Genomic DNA, 14,813 nt, shown 5'->3' with positions numbered 1-14,813 from the left:
ATGTCTGAATTATTCCTGAGCACGTAGAAAAGTGCACCTTATCAATGACGAGAATCTTATTGTGATTTGTCACACCTGATAAATATATTTAAAAAAATGCTTCGTATAAGTGTTAAAAAATGCTTATTACGTTGAAAAGGAAGATTGGATATTAATTTGTTCTACAAAAAGTGCATGAAAGAGGAAAGACCAATAGAAATTATTACTAAATAAAGCAATACATATTCATCTGATCACGGTCCGAAAGTTCAAATCACTAATCCTACGCACTGTCTGTCTGGTGTGATCTGTTTATACTTTAAAAACTACTAGATCAACTTCAACCAAACTTACCACAAAGCATCCTTGGAAAACGAGGTTATGTTCACCATAACTTAAAGAAAGGGTTACACCACTTTCCGAGGGGAGACAAATAAAAGCTACCGGTAGCTAGTAAAATTAGGTCATTGAAAATCTTCCAAAGAAGCAGAAATAGCAAAACTTGTGATCGCTTTCCGTTATAAAATGTTGATGCAAGTTTGTTCAAATCGTGACACTCGAGGTTTGTAAAGTTTTTCAAGGCTAAAATTCAATTTCTTGGGAAATATTCTTAAAGTATGGATTCAACTTTGCTGTAATCGTGGTCGGGGGAAGGACACCAACAGCTAAGAGTGTAAAGCATTCTTAACAAGATCACGGTTTGCCAAAATAGTGCTCAAGTACTATAACGCCTTCTGCTACTAAACATCAGAAAGAATTTAATAACAAAAGTAGTAGTTATGGAATAAATGTAATTCGTTTTCATTTAATTATTCGTTTTACTAGACGTATGTGCCAAAAACATAAACATTGTCATTATTTTATATACCTCCAAAACCAACTTCATACTAAACACAACGCGTGTTTAATATGCAATCGATTTTGGAAATATATAAAATTATATAAAAAACAAAAGAATTATGTTGGCTCATTACACCAACATTTTATTTTATTTTAAAACACCTCGTATGAAGAATGATTTCACCATCAACCTCTCATTTATTTTATATAATTTTTTTTTTGGAATATGCCCCACCCTTATATTGTAGCTGACTGCAATTGGTGGAAAAATAACAAATGTCAAAGCTACAGATCAGGAAATTACAAAGGCCAACGTAAGGAAACACGATTTTTCACTAGGAGATATCGGACAAGGGACATAACTTGCGCGAAGTATTGATGCATGATATGAAATCTAATAAGATATGCCTAAAATACCCAGATAGACATTCTCTCTTTTTAAATATGAAAACTCTTTATGAAAATTGAAAACGTTATTGAAAATATTTTTTAAACTTACGTCTAATTTTTCTTCTTCAAAAAACATGTCAAGTAGAAACAATTATATCTTGCATATATATTTAAGAAAGAATTTGAAATGAAATGGCCAAAGTCCAGAAATATTGGGATTTTTCAAATCTTTAATTTCCTTGATGTAAAATGGCTTACACATTAAATGAATGTACATGTAGAAAGGAGACTACTTTCTTAATGAAAAGTGTATAAAATTAGCAACAATATGATTATTTTAGTAATTTCTATCAATTTTGATCGGGATCGATACTTTTTTTCTCTGGTTTGGGTCAAATTTAACAAATAGCGATGTTTCTGAAATTTGGTAATTTCATACAATTTCTTTTTAAAACATTTGTGTAATATTTAAAATAATGGAGGGATATTGAATATCAAAAAAGATCATAAGCATCATAAAAGACATGTATAATGGATTCCGATGCACACGAAGGATCAACATCTGAATGATGTGAGACAAGGGTGCATCATCTCAAATATTCATGTTCTTTCTATGCATTGATTGGATGGTGAGATGAGTGACAGAGGAGCCCCGTGGGATTCACTGGACTATAACAGCGAGTCTAGAAGATATAGACTTTTCAGATGACATCAGTCTACTGAGCCACACGCAACAACAGATGCAGGAAACCTGGCAGTTAAAGGAAGAGGGTGGAAAGATCGGTCTGAAAATCAATAAAAGGAAGACTAAGGTTATGAGAATGAACAACAGGAACACCAACACAATCAGTTAGATGGAGAAGATCTGGAGGAAGTAAAGGCATTCTGTAACATTGGGAGCGTGGTGAATATCAATGGCGAGGTGAAGGAGGAAGTCAATTAAGCTATTATATGCTGCGGAAACATGGAGGTTTAACAAGGAGAGCAGACTGAGAGGGGTTGCTTACGAAGGATTCTTGGAGTGAGGTGGCAAGATCGGGTCAGCAACAAGGAGGTAGCGGAGAGAACTGGAATTGGAGACATAAACATGAGATAAAGTGCAGAAGGTGGAGATATCTGGGACATGTACTTAGAATGGAGGAAGACAGCATTGGAAGAAGAGCCATAAAGTGGGCACCACCTGGAAAGAGAAGACTTGGGATATCGTAAGGAACTTGGAGAAGAGCTATAGAGACTGAGATGAAAGAGGCTGGATACAACTGGAACACCATATGGTGAGTAGCGCAGGACAGGGGTCATTGAAGTGACCTTGTAGCCCATATACAAAGAGGAAGAGGAAGTAAAGTAATATATATTTTCCAAAGATATGTTTCTTGAAGATTTTAGCCGTAGATTTAAATAATATTACCCCCTCCCCCCAAGTTGCAATTTTCATAGATTTTTTTTTTTAAAAATCAGAGCATTTACACCAGTCTTCTTCGCAGGTTTTATTAGATTTTTATAGCATGCATCAAATGACAGCTTGGATTTTAAAATCTCTTATTTGCGAAGAAAAAACGTTTTATCATTCTGGAAAAAATCACAAAAAACATAAAATAATTGATATTTTGTATCACTCTTTCGGTGGTGAAATCATGTTTCATACGAGGTGCTTAAATGAGCCATTAATTTTTTTAGTATACCCGGTAATGAGCCACCTTAGCACAACTATGCTCCAACAGGAAGACACAAAGGATGATTTTTACGATAAATTTCAAAGTTTTATTGACACCTGTTTAGAAAGAGATGTCACCATCCTGATGGGAAATCTAAACGCCAAAATTGGTTGGTTGGCTGTATATTGCTCGAGAATTTTTCACTCACATTTCCGGTGAAGAGCTGCAAAATTTAGGCCTATGATCGGCGCTTACGGCCTTTGAGCAGCGTGGGATCTTTATCGTGTCACACCTGCTGTGACACGGGGTCTTGGTGTTTGCGGTCTCATCCGAAGGACCGCCCCATTTAGTCGCCTCTTACGACAAGCAAGGGGTACCGAGGACCTATTCTAGCTCGGATCCCCATGGGACGTCAAAATTAGAGACAACACCGAATATGAAGAGGTAATGGGACAACACGGACTGGGCCATATGAAGGAAAATGGTGGAAATTCAACAAACTGATCGTAGATGGCACAATAATCCAACACAAAGGTATCCACAAAGCCACATAGGTATTACCAGACAGCATAACTGAAAACCAAATAAGCCAATCCGCAATGATAAATGTTTAGAAGATAGTAGGGTCAAACAAGCAGCAGATACAGCTTCAGACCACCCCCTATTGAAAGCGAATATCGAAATGAAACTCAAGAAAAACAAAGCACAAATAAACTCACCGAGACTCAAATATAACAACTGACTCATCAAAGATACCCAAACACTACAGGGATCACTATAAATACCATCAGTAATGATACACTCAGGAAAGTAAAGGGAACGAAAGGTAAGAAGGTAGCTGTAGTTAATTCCAGTAGGCCAAAAGCTGGAAAAAACCCCAAATGCACAAGAAGAATATGCAGAGGCACACAGTAGAACAGAACAGAGTATCAAAGCTGACGAAAGTACATTGGATTGAGGAAATACCATCATGTAGTTAATTACAGTGGGACAAGAGCAAAAGTACAAGAATAGTATGCAGAGCCAGATAGGAGGAGAGAACAGAGTATCAAAGATGACAAAAGTAGATTGAACATCTAGCAACAGAGGTAGAACAGGCAACAGAAGCTGGGCACATGAAAGATATGTGTAATATAACTAAGAACCTATCTTGAAAACGAAGCAAACCAGAAAAACCAGCCAAAGACAAGACAGGGAAGCAAATAGAAGGTGAAGAACTATAAAGATAATGATGGAAAGAACACTTTGAAGAGCTGTTGAATAGGCCAGTACCACCCAATCCTCCAGATATCACATCGACAGAGGAAGACCTAGAAATAGACTATGGGCCACCGACCAAAGAGATAAAAGTAGTCATAAAACAGCTGAGAAATGGCAAATCAGCAGGGCCCGATAAAAATCAGCAGAAGCACTAAAAGCAGATCTTGACAGCTCGGTTGACATGTTCCACCTACTCTTCAAGAGAATATGGGAAGTAGAAACTATTCCTCAATAATGGAAAGAAGGGTTCCTACTCAAGCTTCCTAAAAAGATCTTAGTAACTGTGCAAACTATAGATGAATAACACTACTAAATATTCCAGGCAAGATATTCAACCTGGGCTGCGTTCAGGATCGTAGAGCTAGCCTAGGGGCTAGATGTGGTGGCTGATTTGTGCCATTTTACACTACATCATCTTTTTGTTATTTCGAGGCAAAATTTTAGCGAATTTTCGCCCCGAAATAACGAAAGGACGACAAAATGATAATAGTAGCTACTTTTCACCTGAAAATAACGAAAAGACAACACATTGTAAACTGGCGCTAATCAGCTACCATACCAAGCCCCTAGGCTAGCTGCTACGATCTTGAACGCAGTCATGATAATACTAAACAGAATGAAACAAGAAGTGGATGACAAGCTACGTGACCAACAAACTGGTTTTCGTAAAATGGATCTTTTACAGACCAAATAGCAACATTTCGTATCATCACTGAGCAATGTCATGGATGGAATCCTTTCCTATGTGTAATCTTTATCGACTATGAGAAAGCTTTCGACAGTGTTGACAGGAAGACAATGTGGAAGCTACTGTGGCATTATGGAGTACCTGGTAAACTTGTAAATGTTATCCGCAATTCCTATGAACACTTGACCCTTGACATACAATTCCGTAGGGATCCAGGTATGAATAGGTCCTCAGTACCCCTTGCTTGTCGTAGAATGCGACTAAATTGCATGGGCGGTCCTTCGGATGAGACCGCAAAAACCAAGGTCCCGTGTCACAGTAGTTGTTGCATGATAAAGATCCCTCCCTGTTCAAAGGCCATAAGCGCCGAGCATAGGCCTAAATTTTGCAGCCCTTCACCGGCAGTGGTCACCATGAGTGAAATATTATCGAGAGGGACGTTAAACAACATTCAATCAATCAATCAATCTTGACATGCAGGGTCATACATGGAGGACATTTGATTCGGATTTACTTTCTGAGTTATCATCCGGAAACAAAAAATTTCTGAAATTTTCATTCTATATTCGGTCACTGTAACCTTGACCTTTGACCTTTTTTCTCCAAAATCAATAGGGGTCTTCCTTACCTGGTACCCAACAATATATCAAAGTTTCATTTGATTCGGATTTAAACTTTCTGAGTTATCATCCCGAAACCAAATTTTTCTGAAATTTTCATTCGATATTTGGTCACTGTGACCTTGACCTTTGTTCTCCAAAATCAATAGGGATCTTCCTTACGTAGTACCCAACAATATATCAAAGTTTCATTTGATTCAGATTTAAACTTTCTGAGTTATCATCCGGAAACCAAATTTTTCTTAAATTTTCATTTTATTTTCGGTCACTGTGACCTTGACCTTTGACAATTTTTCTCCAAAATCAATAGGGGTCTTCCTTACCTGGTACCCAACAATATTTCAAAGTTTCATTTGATTAGATTGTAAACTTTTCGAGTTATCATCTGGAAACCAATTGTTGACGGCCAACCGCCCGCATCACCAAACCAATAGCCGAGTTCAACTTCGTTCCAACTCGGCTAAAAATGTGGAAAGAACTAAAACAAACTGCACATGATAGAGGGGCCTGGAGAAATATTGTGGTCAGCGTATGCCCCAGATGGGTAGTAGGTAATGGTATAAATAAGTATGTTGCATAATGTTCCCTCTGTTGAGAGAACGGAATGCTAGTAAGGAAATGGCTATATCTGTGGTTTCTTTGAATGTATTTCAATATTGGTAATTCAAGTTTTATCCTTTTCAGTCACACACTTCTCTGGTTTATAAAAATACATTAAATATTTCAGATGGAATATCGAAGTAGTTTAAAATATCGGCAAATAGTACCAGGTTTGGAGCACAATAACAACATATTGGGTAAATGTGTAGAAGAAAAATATTTCCCTTGGATCAAGTCTACACAGAATTCTAATCTCCCTTGGATTGAGTCTACACAGAATTCTAATCTCCCTTGAATTGAGTCTACACAATTCTAATCTCCCTTGAATTGAGTCTACACAATTCTAATCTCCCTTGAATTGAGTCTACACAATTCTAATCTCCCTTGGCTGAAGTCTACAGTATAAGACATAGCTATATGATTGATTGATTGAATATTGTTTAACGTCACTCTCGAGAATATTTCACTCATATGGAGACGTCACCATTGCCGGTGAAGGCCTGCAAAATTTCGGCCTATGCTCGGCGCTTATGGCCTTTGAGCAAGGAGGGATCTTTATCATGCCACACCTGCTGTGACACACGGGGCCTCGGTTTTTGCGGTCTCATCCGAAGGACCGCCCTATTTAGTCGCCTTCTACGACAAGCAAGGGGTACTGAGGACCTATTCTAACCCGGATAAGTCTGGTACATGAATTTGCAGGTAGTTAGTACTATATGGATTACAGTGAAAGTAACTTTACAAACAGATACAGCAAATATAGTTTCTTAAATAAAAATAAAATGAAATCAAAATATATTATGAATACATTTATTTACTATAATATGTTGTATGAAAATTTTAAGAGATCATGTTAGCGTCTTTTTACATTGAAATAATTGTCCCAGGCTTTTCTATTGCGCAGTCTTCTTGTATAAAAAAAGGTGATTGTCATTATCACAGCACCATACTTCAAGCCTTCGTACAGCGCATAATTCTTCTCTAAACTGGAAACAAAGTGTACAACAGTGCATTATGACTTTGTAATAAAAAGTGTTATTTGTTATTGGTGATAACTGATAAAGTAGTATTAACTGATTGCAGCAGATTCAAAACTCCACTGTTATCTAATATACTGATAATCTATCCACTACATAAGACTTAAATGAATTCTTCATTTTACATCAACCATGTACGTAGGTTTGGAAAGTTTTAAATATATGTAAGTTTCTTTGTGAAAAGGGAAAAAAATCGTACATTTTCTCTTACGATGATTATTTATCGTAAGATCTTTTGTGAAAAGCACTATAGGTGTGTGTGTGGTGGTGGTGGGGGTGCCATATAAAATGGGACTAGATCTGCCTAAGGGTATATTAGAGTGACAGCAAGTCAGACTCTTGGCTTCTGAAGATGTATAGTTGGATACACACTACAAAGATGCACGTATTAGACTGCAGTGTTTTGAAATTTTGTTTGTTTACATTTTCATCCCCTCTTATATAACTTAAGACAAAGTTACAGTAAAATTTAAAATTTATCATGGTTGGCCTAATCTAAAGTCTGACTTAAACACATGTACTCAATTTTCCAGCAAAATTCTTTCATCAAAGATTATCTGATTGGATTGGGACCTTCAATGTACTTACATTGCTAGTCTGTCTGGATTGGGACCTTCAATGTACTTACATGTACATTGCTAGTTTGTCTGGATTGGGATCTTCTATGTACTTACATTACTAGTTTGTCTGGATTGGGATCTTCTATGTACTTACGTTGCTAGTTTGTCTGGATTGGGATCTTCTATGTACTTACATTGCTAATTTGTCTGGATTGGGATCTTCTATGTACTTACATTGCTAGTTTGTCTGGATTGGGATCTTCTATGTACTTACATTGCTAGTTTGTCTGGATTGGGATCTTCTATGTACTTACATTGCTAGTTTGTCTGGAATGGGATCTTCTATGTACTTACATTGCTAGTTTGTCTGGATTGGGATCTTCTATGTACTTACATTGCTAGTTTGTCTGGATTGGGATCTTCTATGTACTTACATTGCTAGTTTGTCTGGATTGGGATCTTCTATGTACTGACATTGCTAGTTTGTCTGGATTGGGATCTTCTATGTACTTACGTTGCTAGTTTGTCTGCATCTAGATCTACCGTGTCCCAGTTAGCTTTAATTCCTTCCACATGTTCATTTCGCACTATTCCTAACACAACTGGTGTTTTATCTGAAGAAAAATTTACTATCAAATTATTGTAAAATTATCAAAATATATGAAAAAAATTCAAGCTTTAAAAGTAAAGGTTTAATACCAACACCTCATCATATCAGGGTTGGGCGGTTAAAACCACCCCCGGGTTTTAACCGTCACGGTCAATACTCCCCAAGTGGTCAATACTGGTCAATTGTGATTTAAACTGTCCATTTTCCTATTTTTGTACATTTCTTGCAAAGATAAAGATAAATTAAGTCTTTTCATTATATGGATCAATTGTTGATTAATATTTTTCATTAGATAATCAAATGTAATTTCATAAGTTTAATATATTTGGTTTGCTGAAACTGACTGCAATATCTTCAGTACCTACCAGAGGGTCACAGTACTACATTGTATAGCATAGTTTGACAATTGGAGACAGACCTCTTAAAACATGTACCTGGACAGATTAAGAATAAAAGGTAGCTGGTCATTACCTGAGCACAGGAAGCAGAGTTGACAGGTGTTTTAAAATAAGCATAGGCTGGGACCAGAGATGACCAGTGTGCCTGTTATTGTTATGAAAACATCACCAACCCACCCCCTCAAATGTTTATTCAACAGTTAAAAATGAAGATTGATGAAACAATACTTATAGGTATTTCTTGTTAAACTAAGAAATTTGAACAGAAACTTTTACATCTTCCCCAATTCAACAGAGTCATTTGCACATTATTATAAACTGATAGTGCATGTTATGAATTACAGTATTTCTATTTACCATAATGGTCACTTAAACATTTAAAATAAATAACACAGACTATAATGACCAAATAATCTTCAATCGACCAGTATTGACCGGTTTTAACCAGTATTGACCAATATTGACTACCGGCCCGGTCAATACTCATATTGACCACTTTTTTGCCAACCCTGATCAGTCATTATCATTTAGAGTAATTACCATCATAATTACTTTCATGGTATTGTAAAGCTGATAACAAATTTAAATCAGATCCTAGGTACAAACATTGTAAGTTGGAATAGAGTATCTAAAGATTGTGTGTGAGCAATGCTGTACATCTTTTACTGCAATGAGAGACTCCTTTTTGTAATTTAATGATACTGTAGTCAAAATTTTAATTTTTTTTAGATTCAGGAACAAGTTCAGCTGTAGCACTTTGATTTAACATGGTTAAAACAAACATGCTGACAATGAATGAAAACTAACAAGAAAATAAGATTCCCTACGGTTATTAAATGTCCATTTATTATTTCTTGATGAATCAAGCTAATATCAAAACAAATTAACCTTAAGTTTGTCTGACACTTGACGATTGAAAAATATCTCTCATTGTCCAAAATACAGACAAATATCAAAATGATTAAGCAATCTGTGAATCATTAATTTTCAATACATTTAAATTTGTACAAAATGAAATTTTTATTATCTATTTTCTTTACTCTCTCCACTAATCCGAGTTCAGGTAACATTAATAGTGCAGATGATAAAACAGACGGTTACCAGATAATCATGAGGGTGTATAAAAACCACACTGATGAGTAAGAAAACGTAAAAAAAATTGAAATATTGGCAAGACAGGAATAACCCCTTGTTATGCTCATATTTTACTGTGCATCTCCCAATCCTACAGAGCTTGATGGACCGCGACCACTGACCTGCTGGAGTAGGCTCTGCAGCCTTCTTCAGTGAGTAAGTTAGATATCTGTTTCTGTCACTGATGAAGATTCTTTTGAATGCTGGTAAGGAACTGAATTCCCTCTCTATTTCACACTGTCTATACTCTTTGTCAGACTCCCTATCATGTTCATCCTCAGGGCTGGAAAATTGCATGTAATGTCTGCATTTTAGTTTGATACTTTCTCATCATTCATGTACACATGCTAAAAAGGCACCTTTATTGAATTCAGAATTAAAAAAACATCAAATGTACAGCTGTACAAATGTCCATGCATGCTTTCCTTTCTGAGTAATCCTGAAAAATAATGATACTCACCTGCTTTGTTGTTTTTGCTGTTTTTCATACAATCTCCTGGCATAGGTTAACTTCTCCCTCACACCAGGAACACCCCAGGACTTCTCCTCTAGTACTTCCACTGGTATATCTGCCAGATGAAGTTTACAATTTGGAATCTTCTTCACCTGTTTTAAGGAGACGACAAAATAGAGAAATCGATATGCCCAGTACCGGTATACAAGTTTGGATATTATCCCTAATGGAATTTGTTGTCTGCTGCACCATTTAATTAATTCATTGGTGATTATCCAACAAACATAAACAATCTGTTACAGACATATTTAATAGTTCATATTTTTTTTTTATCTAAATAGGGTAACGGTTTCGCTTATACAGAAAACAATACTGGCCACACCTATACTGCTATAGAGATGTTCCTGTTTATATTACATTGGACTGATGTGTAAGCTTTTGTACATATTATTATTATTATAATAACCAGTAGCATGAAACTGTTTGATCAATTTGATCATAACCCTGTAATACTATTATACAACTCTCCCTAAGTTGTCACGGTAATATCTAATTTCTAACAATGACTTTGACCTAGAAGATTTACCTCTGTCAAAGCTCGTCTGAAATCTGCCTCTGATGCCAGTCCTGACTGCTGGGAATTCAACACTGTTTGTTTGAAGAGCAAGGCTGAGACAAGTCCATTCTGTAGAAAAATGTACAACTAGTTACATTTCAACACTCTTATATAGAATTATTTAATCAATGGCTCTGATAAAATGAACACTAATGATAAACATTACCTGGAATAAATTGACATACAAAGACACAGAATTGTCAGGACTATCAATGAAATTGCATGCATATGAAAATAAATTTTAACATAAATTCGAATATGCTCTCTCTCATTGTTTTAACAAGAAATCAATAAAAATGTTATTGTGACTTACACCAAGCAGTGTTGTCAATAACATCCTCAGATAAAGAGACACTGAAGATATCTGAAGTTTCCTAAGAGCATCCTCCTCATTTAACTTTATGTCATCTAATCTGGTAGAGCAGCATTGCAAGGAAACAACACTGGGCTGAAGCTGTTGGATAACCTGTATAAAAAGCAGGAATCTTGAAAAATTGACAACAAGAGAGAGAGAGAGAGAGAGAGAGAGAGAGAGAGAGAGAGAGAGAGAGAGACTAATAGAATCCTTTATTAGTACGAGTGTGGGATAGGGAAATTCCACCGAGGGGACAAGATTCGCAGTCTAGGACGAGGCTTTGCCGAGTCCTAGACAGCGAATCTTGTTCCAGAGGTGGAATTTCCCTACCCCACACGAGTTAATAATGAAGGATTATTTTTCTCACATTTTACCTACAGTTTAGTGCATAAATTTAGGAGCTTTGAGAAAATTCTAAATTATCAAAATCCTCATTTGAACCTCGATGCAAAAACTAATTAGATAGGCAGAAAGAGCGTATCCGAAAATGGTTTACACTGTAAGTGTAAACTAAAAAACCCCAGGTTGTCCAACAGAAAGCTATATACATTAAAATTTAAAGATAACAATGCAAAATATTTTTGCTTCACCGTGTAACGTAAATCTTCACCGTGTAACGTAAATCATAGAAAATATATGACGTCACAATCAAATGACGTCGCAGCAGTGTGAGACAGAAAAATCTCACATGGCTGTCTCACATGGGTAAAGTCGATCTCACACTGGTGATAATGTGAGAAAAAGCTGTCTGGTGTTACTCTAGCCCTGATACCTACATGTACTGCTTTCTTATATAACCCTCTATGCACTAGTAACAAACAAATACTAACCGATATTTTGTGACTCTTTTCTCCATTTTCAATGTAGTTGTAACTAGTGATATCCGATATCTAATTTCGGTTTCAATTTGAATCTACATGCATGGCATTTGATTTGGATGGTCTACCATAGGAGATAATCCAAATGACAACTTTTTCACCTGTTAGTTAGTGCTATATAGAACATGGCTTTTACAATCTACTAGAATGGCAATTTATAACTCATAACTATCAGTGTCTTCTCATTTCACATCCTGAAATCTCATTCATAGGACATTAAACAAGAACATACTCTATCAGTTTACAAGTTGGGTGCTAATATAAACAAAATATATGTTCAATAAATGAACATCTATACATAACTATGACATCAGCTGTCATGGTGCATATTACATGTAATTGACACAAGTACATATTCCAATATTAAAGTCCTATTTCTCAGTTACGGAATTCTGTGATGGACAAAAAACCAGACAAACAGATGGACACACTGTGATGCAATAATCATGATAGCTACAACATACTCTAGAGAGTGTCCGATAGTTAGACAAGTGGACAACAATGAAACCCCTTTAGATGCAACACTCAGCCTACTGGATACAAAAACTGAGCTGCAGTTATTATGACTCATGAAATAAACTCTGTCAGACTTTATTTATCTCATGATAAGGAGTATAATGTGACTAATAATATATGATAAAAAAGTTTCTTTGGATTGTAAATGAAGGTGGTAAACACTGCAGAAAAAATGCACAACTCGCGTTAGATATTTTATTCTCACACTAGCGGATTATGCAATTTTTTTCTGTAATGTTTGGGACCTTTACCTCCTGTTTAACAAACCAAAGAAAAACATTTTATTATTTATACTTTCAAGTACATAAAATATAGGAATATTACATGTTAAAATCCATATCATATGTCAAATCAGCATAAGATTTTTAAAGATTTTCACTATAATTTATATGGATATTTTTTAATTTTATATTTTTTTTTTTACAACTATTAGATACCTTTGAAATATTAAGCAGACATTTTTTGCAGAACCCATTGGTACCCAGTAGATAGACTCTGCTTCCCCATTCCGTGGTCAAAACTTCACAGTTCTGAAACAGAGCTGTTGATTCCGGAATTCTCGGAGTAGTACTAGACATAGTCTGGTCTGTTGTCTGCGCCTACAAATGAAAATCCATTTAAAACCGTATCTGAGCGTAGATTGAGTTGAAAGGGTTTCAATTATCTATCAACAACCAGGTGCATAAAATCACTGCTCATCATCAACATTACTAAAGAAATGACGGAAATTACCAATAAAGGGCCCAAATTACAACAGTTTATTTTGATCTATAAGTCATTTAGTCACACATGAAATTGAATGAAGATTGGTAACAATTTAAAGGAGTGGTGGCCATGAAAACCGACTATTGTGAAGTGTAAATCTGAGATATATCCCTTTACAAAACTCTGTACATTATCAAATAACTATCTGTAGATTTTTAGTTCACTGTCGTTGAATTCTAACTGAATGATTCTTGTTGCAATATCTTAATTTGTTTTCATTTCATGTTCAATGGCTTACTGTATAACGGAATTAAAATATGATTATATAAAGTTTGGCTTGCTTTTCTGAATTTCATTTAAAAAAATATTCATGAAGATCAAGGTTTGTTGTTTTGCTTTTTTCAGTCTTATTAAAATAATATATGCAATAAAATGAGTCACATAGAATTTCACAATGGTTACACAGTATTTACGCTTCACGATAGTCGGTTTTATGTCCACAGCCTCCTCTAAGTCTATCATTACCAGTCATTTATGTGAAATTTGATGTGTGACTAGATGACATATAGATAAACATATACTGAGGTAATTTTAGATAAATTAATGTTCTATTGTTAAAATGATACTGTCCTACGATGAGGGTGTGTTCCGAGACACAGTTAGATCATTCTTACTAAGGTATTTTAGCTCCTTAATTAGTGATTTCGGTAATTTCAGTGATTAGCGGTAATTTCTTTGGTAATTTCAGTGATTAGCGGTAATTTCGATCATTTCTTTGGTAACTTCAGTGATTAGCGGTAATTTCTTTGGTAATTTCAGTGATTAGCGGTAATTTCGGTGATTCTACGTACCGTCAAGGACCGGTTAGTGTGTTACCTTTCGAATTTACTCTGTGTGCACAAACATACTCAATGACATAGATCATTACGGTATAGTTAACAACTTTTCTATTCAATGCATGAAAAGAATAACAAATAAGAATAGTGTGTATTGTACAGATACCTTAGATTTTCCCCAAAACATTAATGTTTAACAGCTGGTAACCTAAACGCAAAAACGGCAACTTGACATACAATTTTGTAAAATATTTACAGCATACCGAGCCCGATTTATTTGCATTTTAAAGAAAAGTGTTGAAAGTATAAAATTATGGAAAGGCACATGGAATATATTTTGATAATGAAAGGTAAAATGAATAACCTTTCAAATTTAAAAGAAAAATTCACAACTGTTCAATCTGAATAAATTACGGGTGGGTGTTAATGTAGTCCGGGACACATGTCCCACGTATTCTCTTTAGAGAAGTCGAGAAGCATAGCCTTCATCGACTTCTCTTCGCAAGCATTCATATTTTGATTCTGGAAAACGTGTAATTGCCGGAGTCGGTGACGATTTATGCTTCGACCGACGTTTCGACTCAGATGTGCCTGGATTTACGCAATAGGCAACTTGTTTTCAAATATTTAACAGCAATGCACAAAACCACCACAAGGAAATCAAAACTTACTTGCAATTAAT

At 35.6% G+C, this 14,813-nt stretch overlaps 1 protein-coding gene across 1 annotated transcript; it reads right to left on the bottom strand.

The window, feature by feature from the left end:
* Positions 1-6,828: 6,828 nt before the first annotated feature.
* On the bottom strand, positions 6,829-14,391 carry LOC125653339 (traB domain-containing protein-like). The gene is made up of 8 exons (XM_048882776.2): positions 14,298-14,391; positions 13,028-13,189; positions 11,155-11,307; positions 10,812-10,910; positions 10,232-10,377; positions 9,894-10,054; positions 8,144-8,243; positions 6,829-7,018 (listed from the first exon to the last, which is right to left on the bottom strand). Exons 1-8 carry the CDS (start codon positions 14,316-14,318, stop codon positions 6,886-6,888), a joined length of 975 nt encoding a protein of 324 aa, XP_048738733.2. The 5' UTR covers positions 14,319-14,391; the 3' UTR covers positions 6,829-6,885.
* Between the last annotated feature and the right edge of the window lie 422 nt (positions 14,392-14,813).

Source organism: Ostrea edulis, chromosome 7 (genome assembly GCF_947568905.1).
Source record: "Ostrea edulis chromosome 7, xbOstEdul1.1, whole genome shotgun sequence".
In the NCBI taxonomy this organism is placed as follows: domain Eukaryota; kingdom Metazoa; phylum Mollusca; class Bivalvia; order Ostreida; family Ostreidae; genus Ostrea; species Ostrea edulis.
This window is presented reverse-complemented; position numbering and strand designations above follow the sequence as displayed.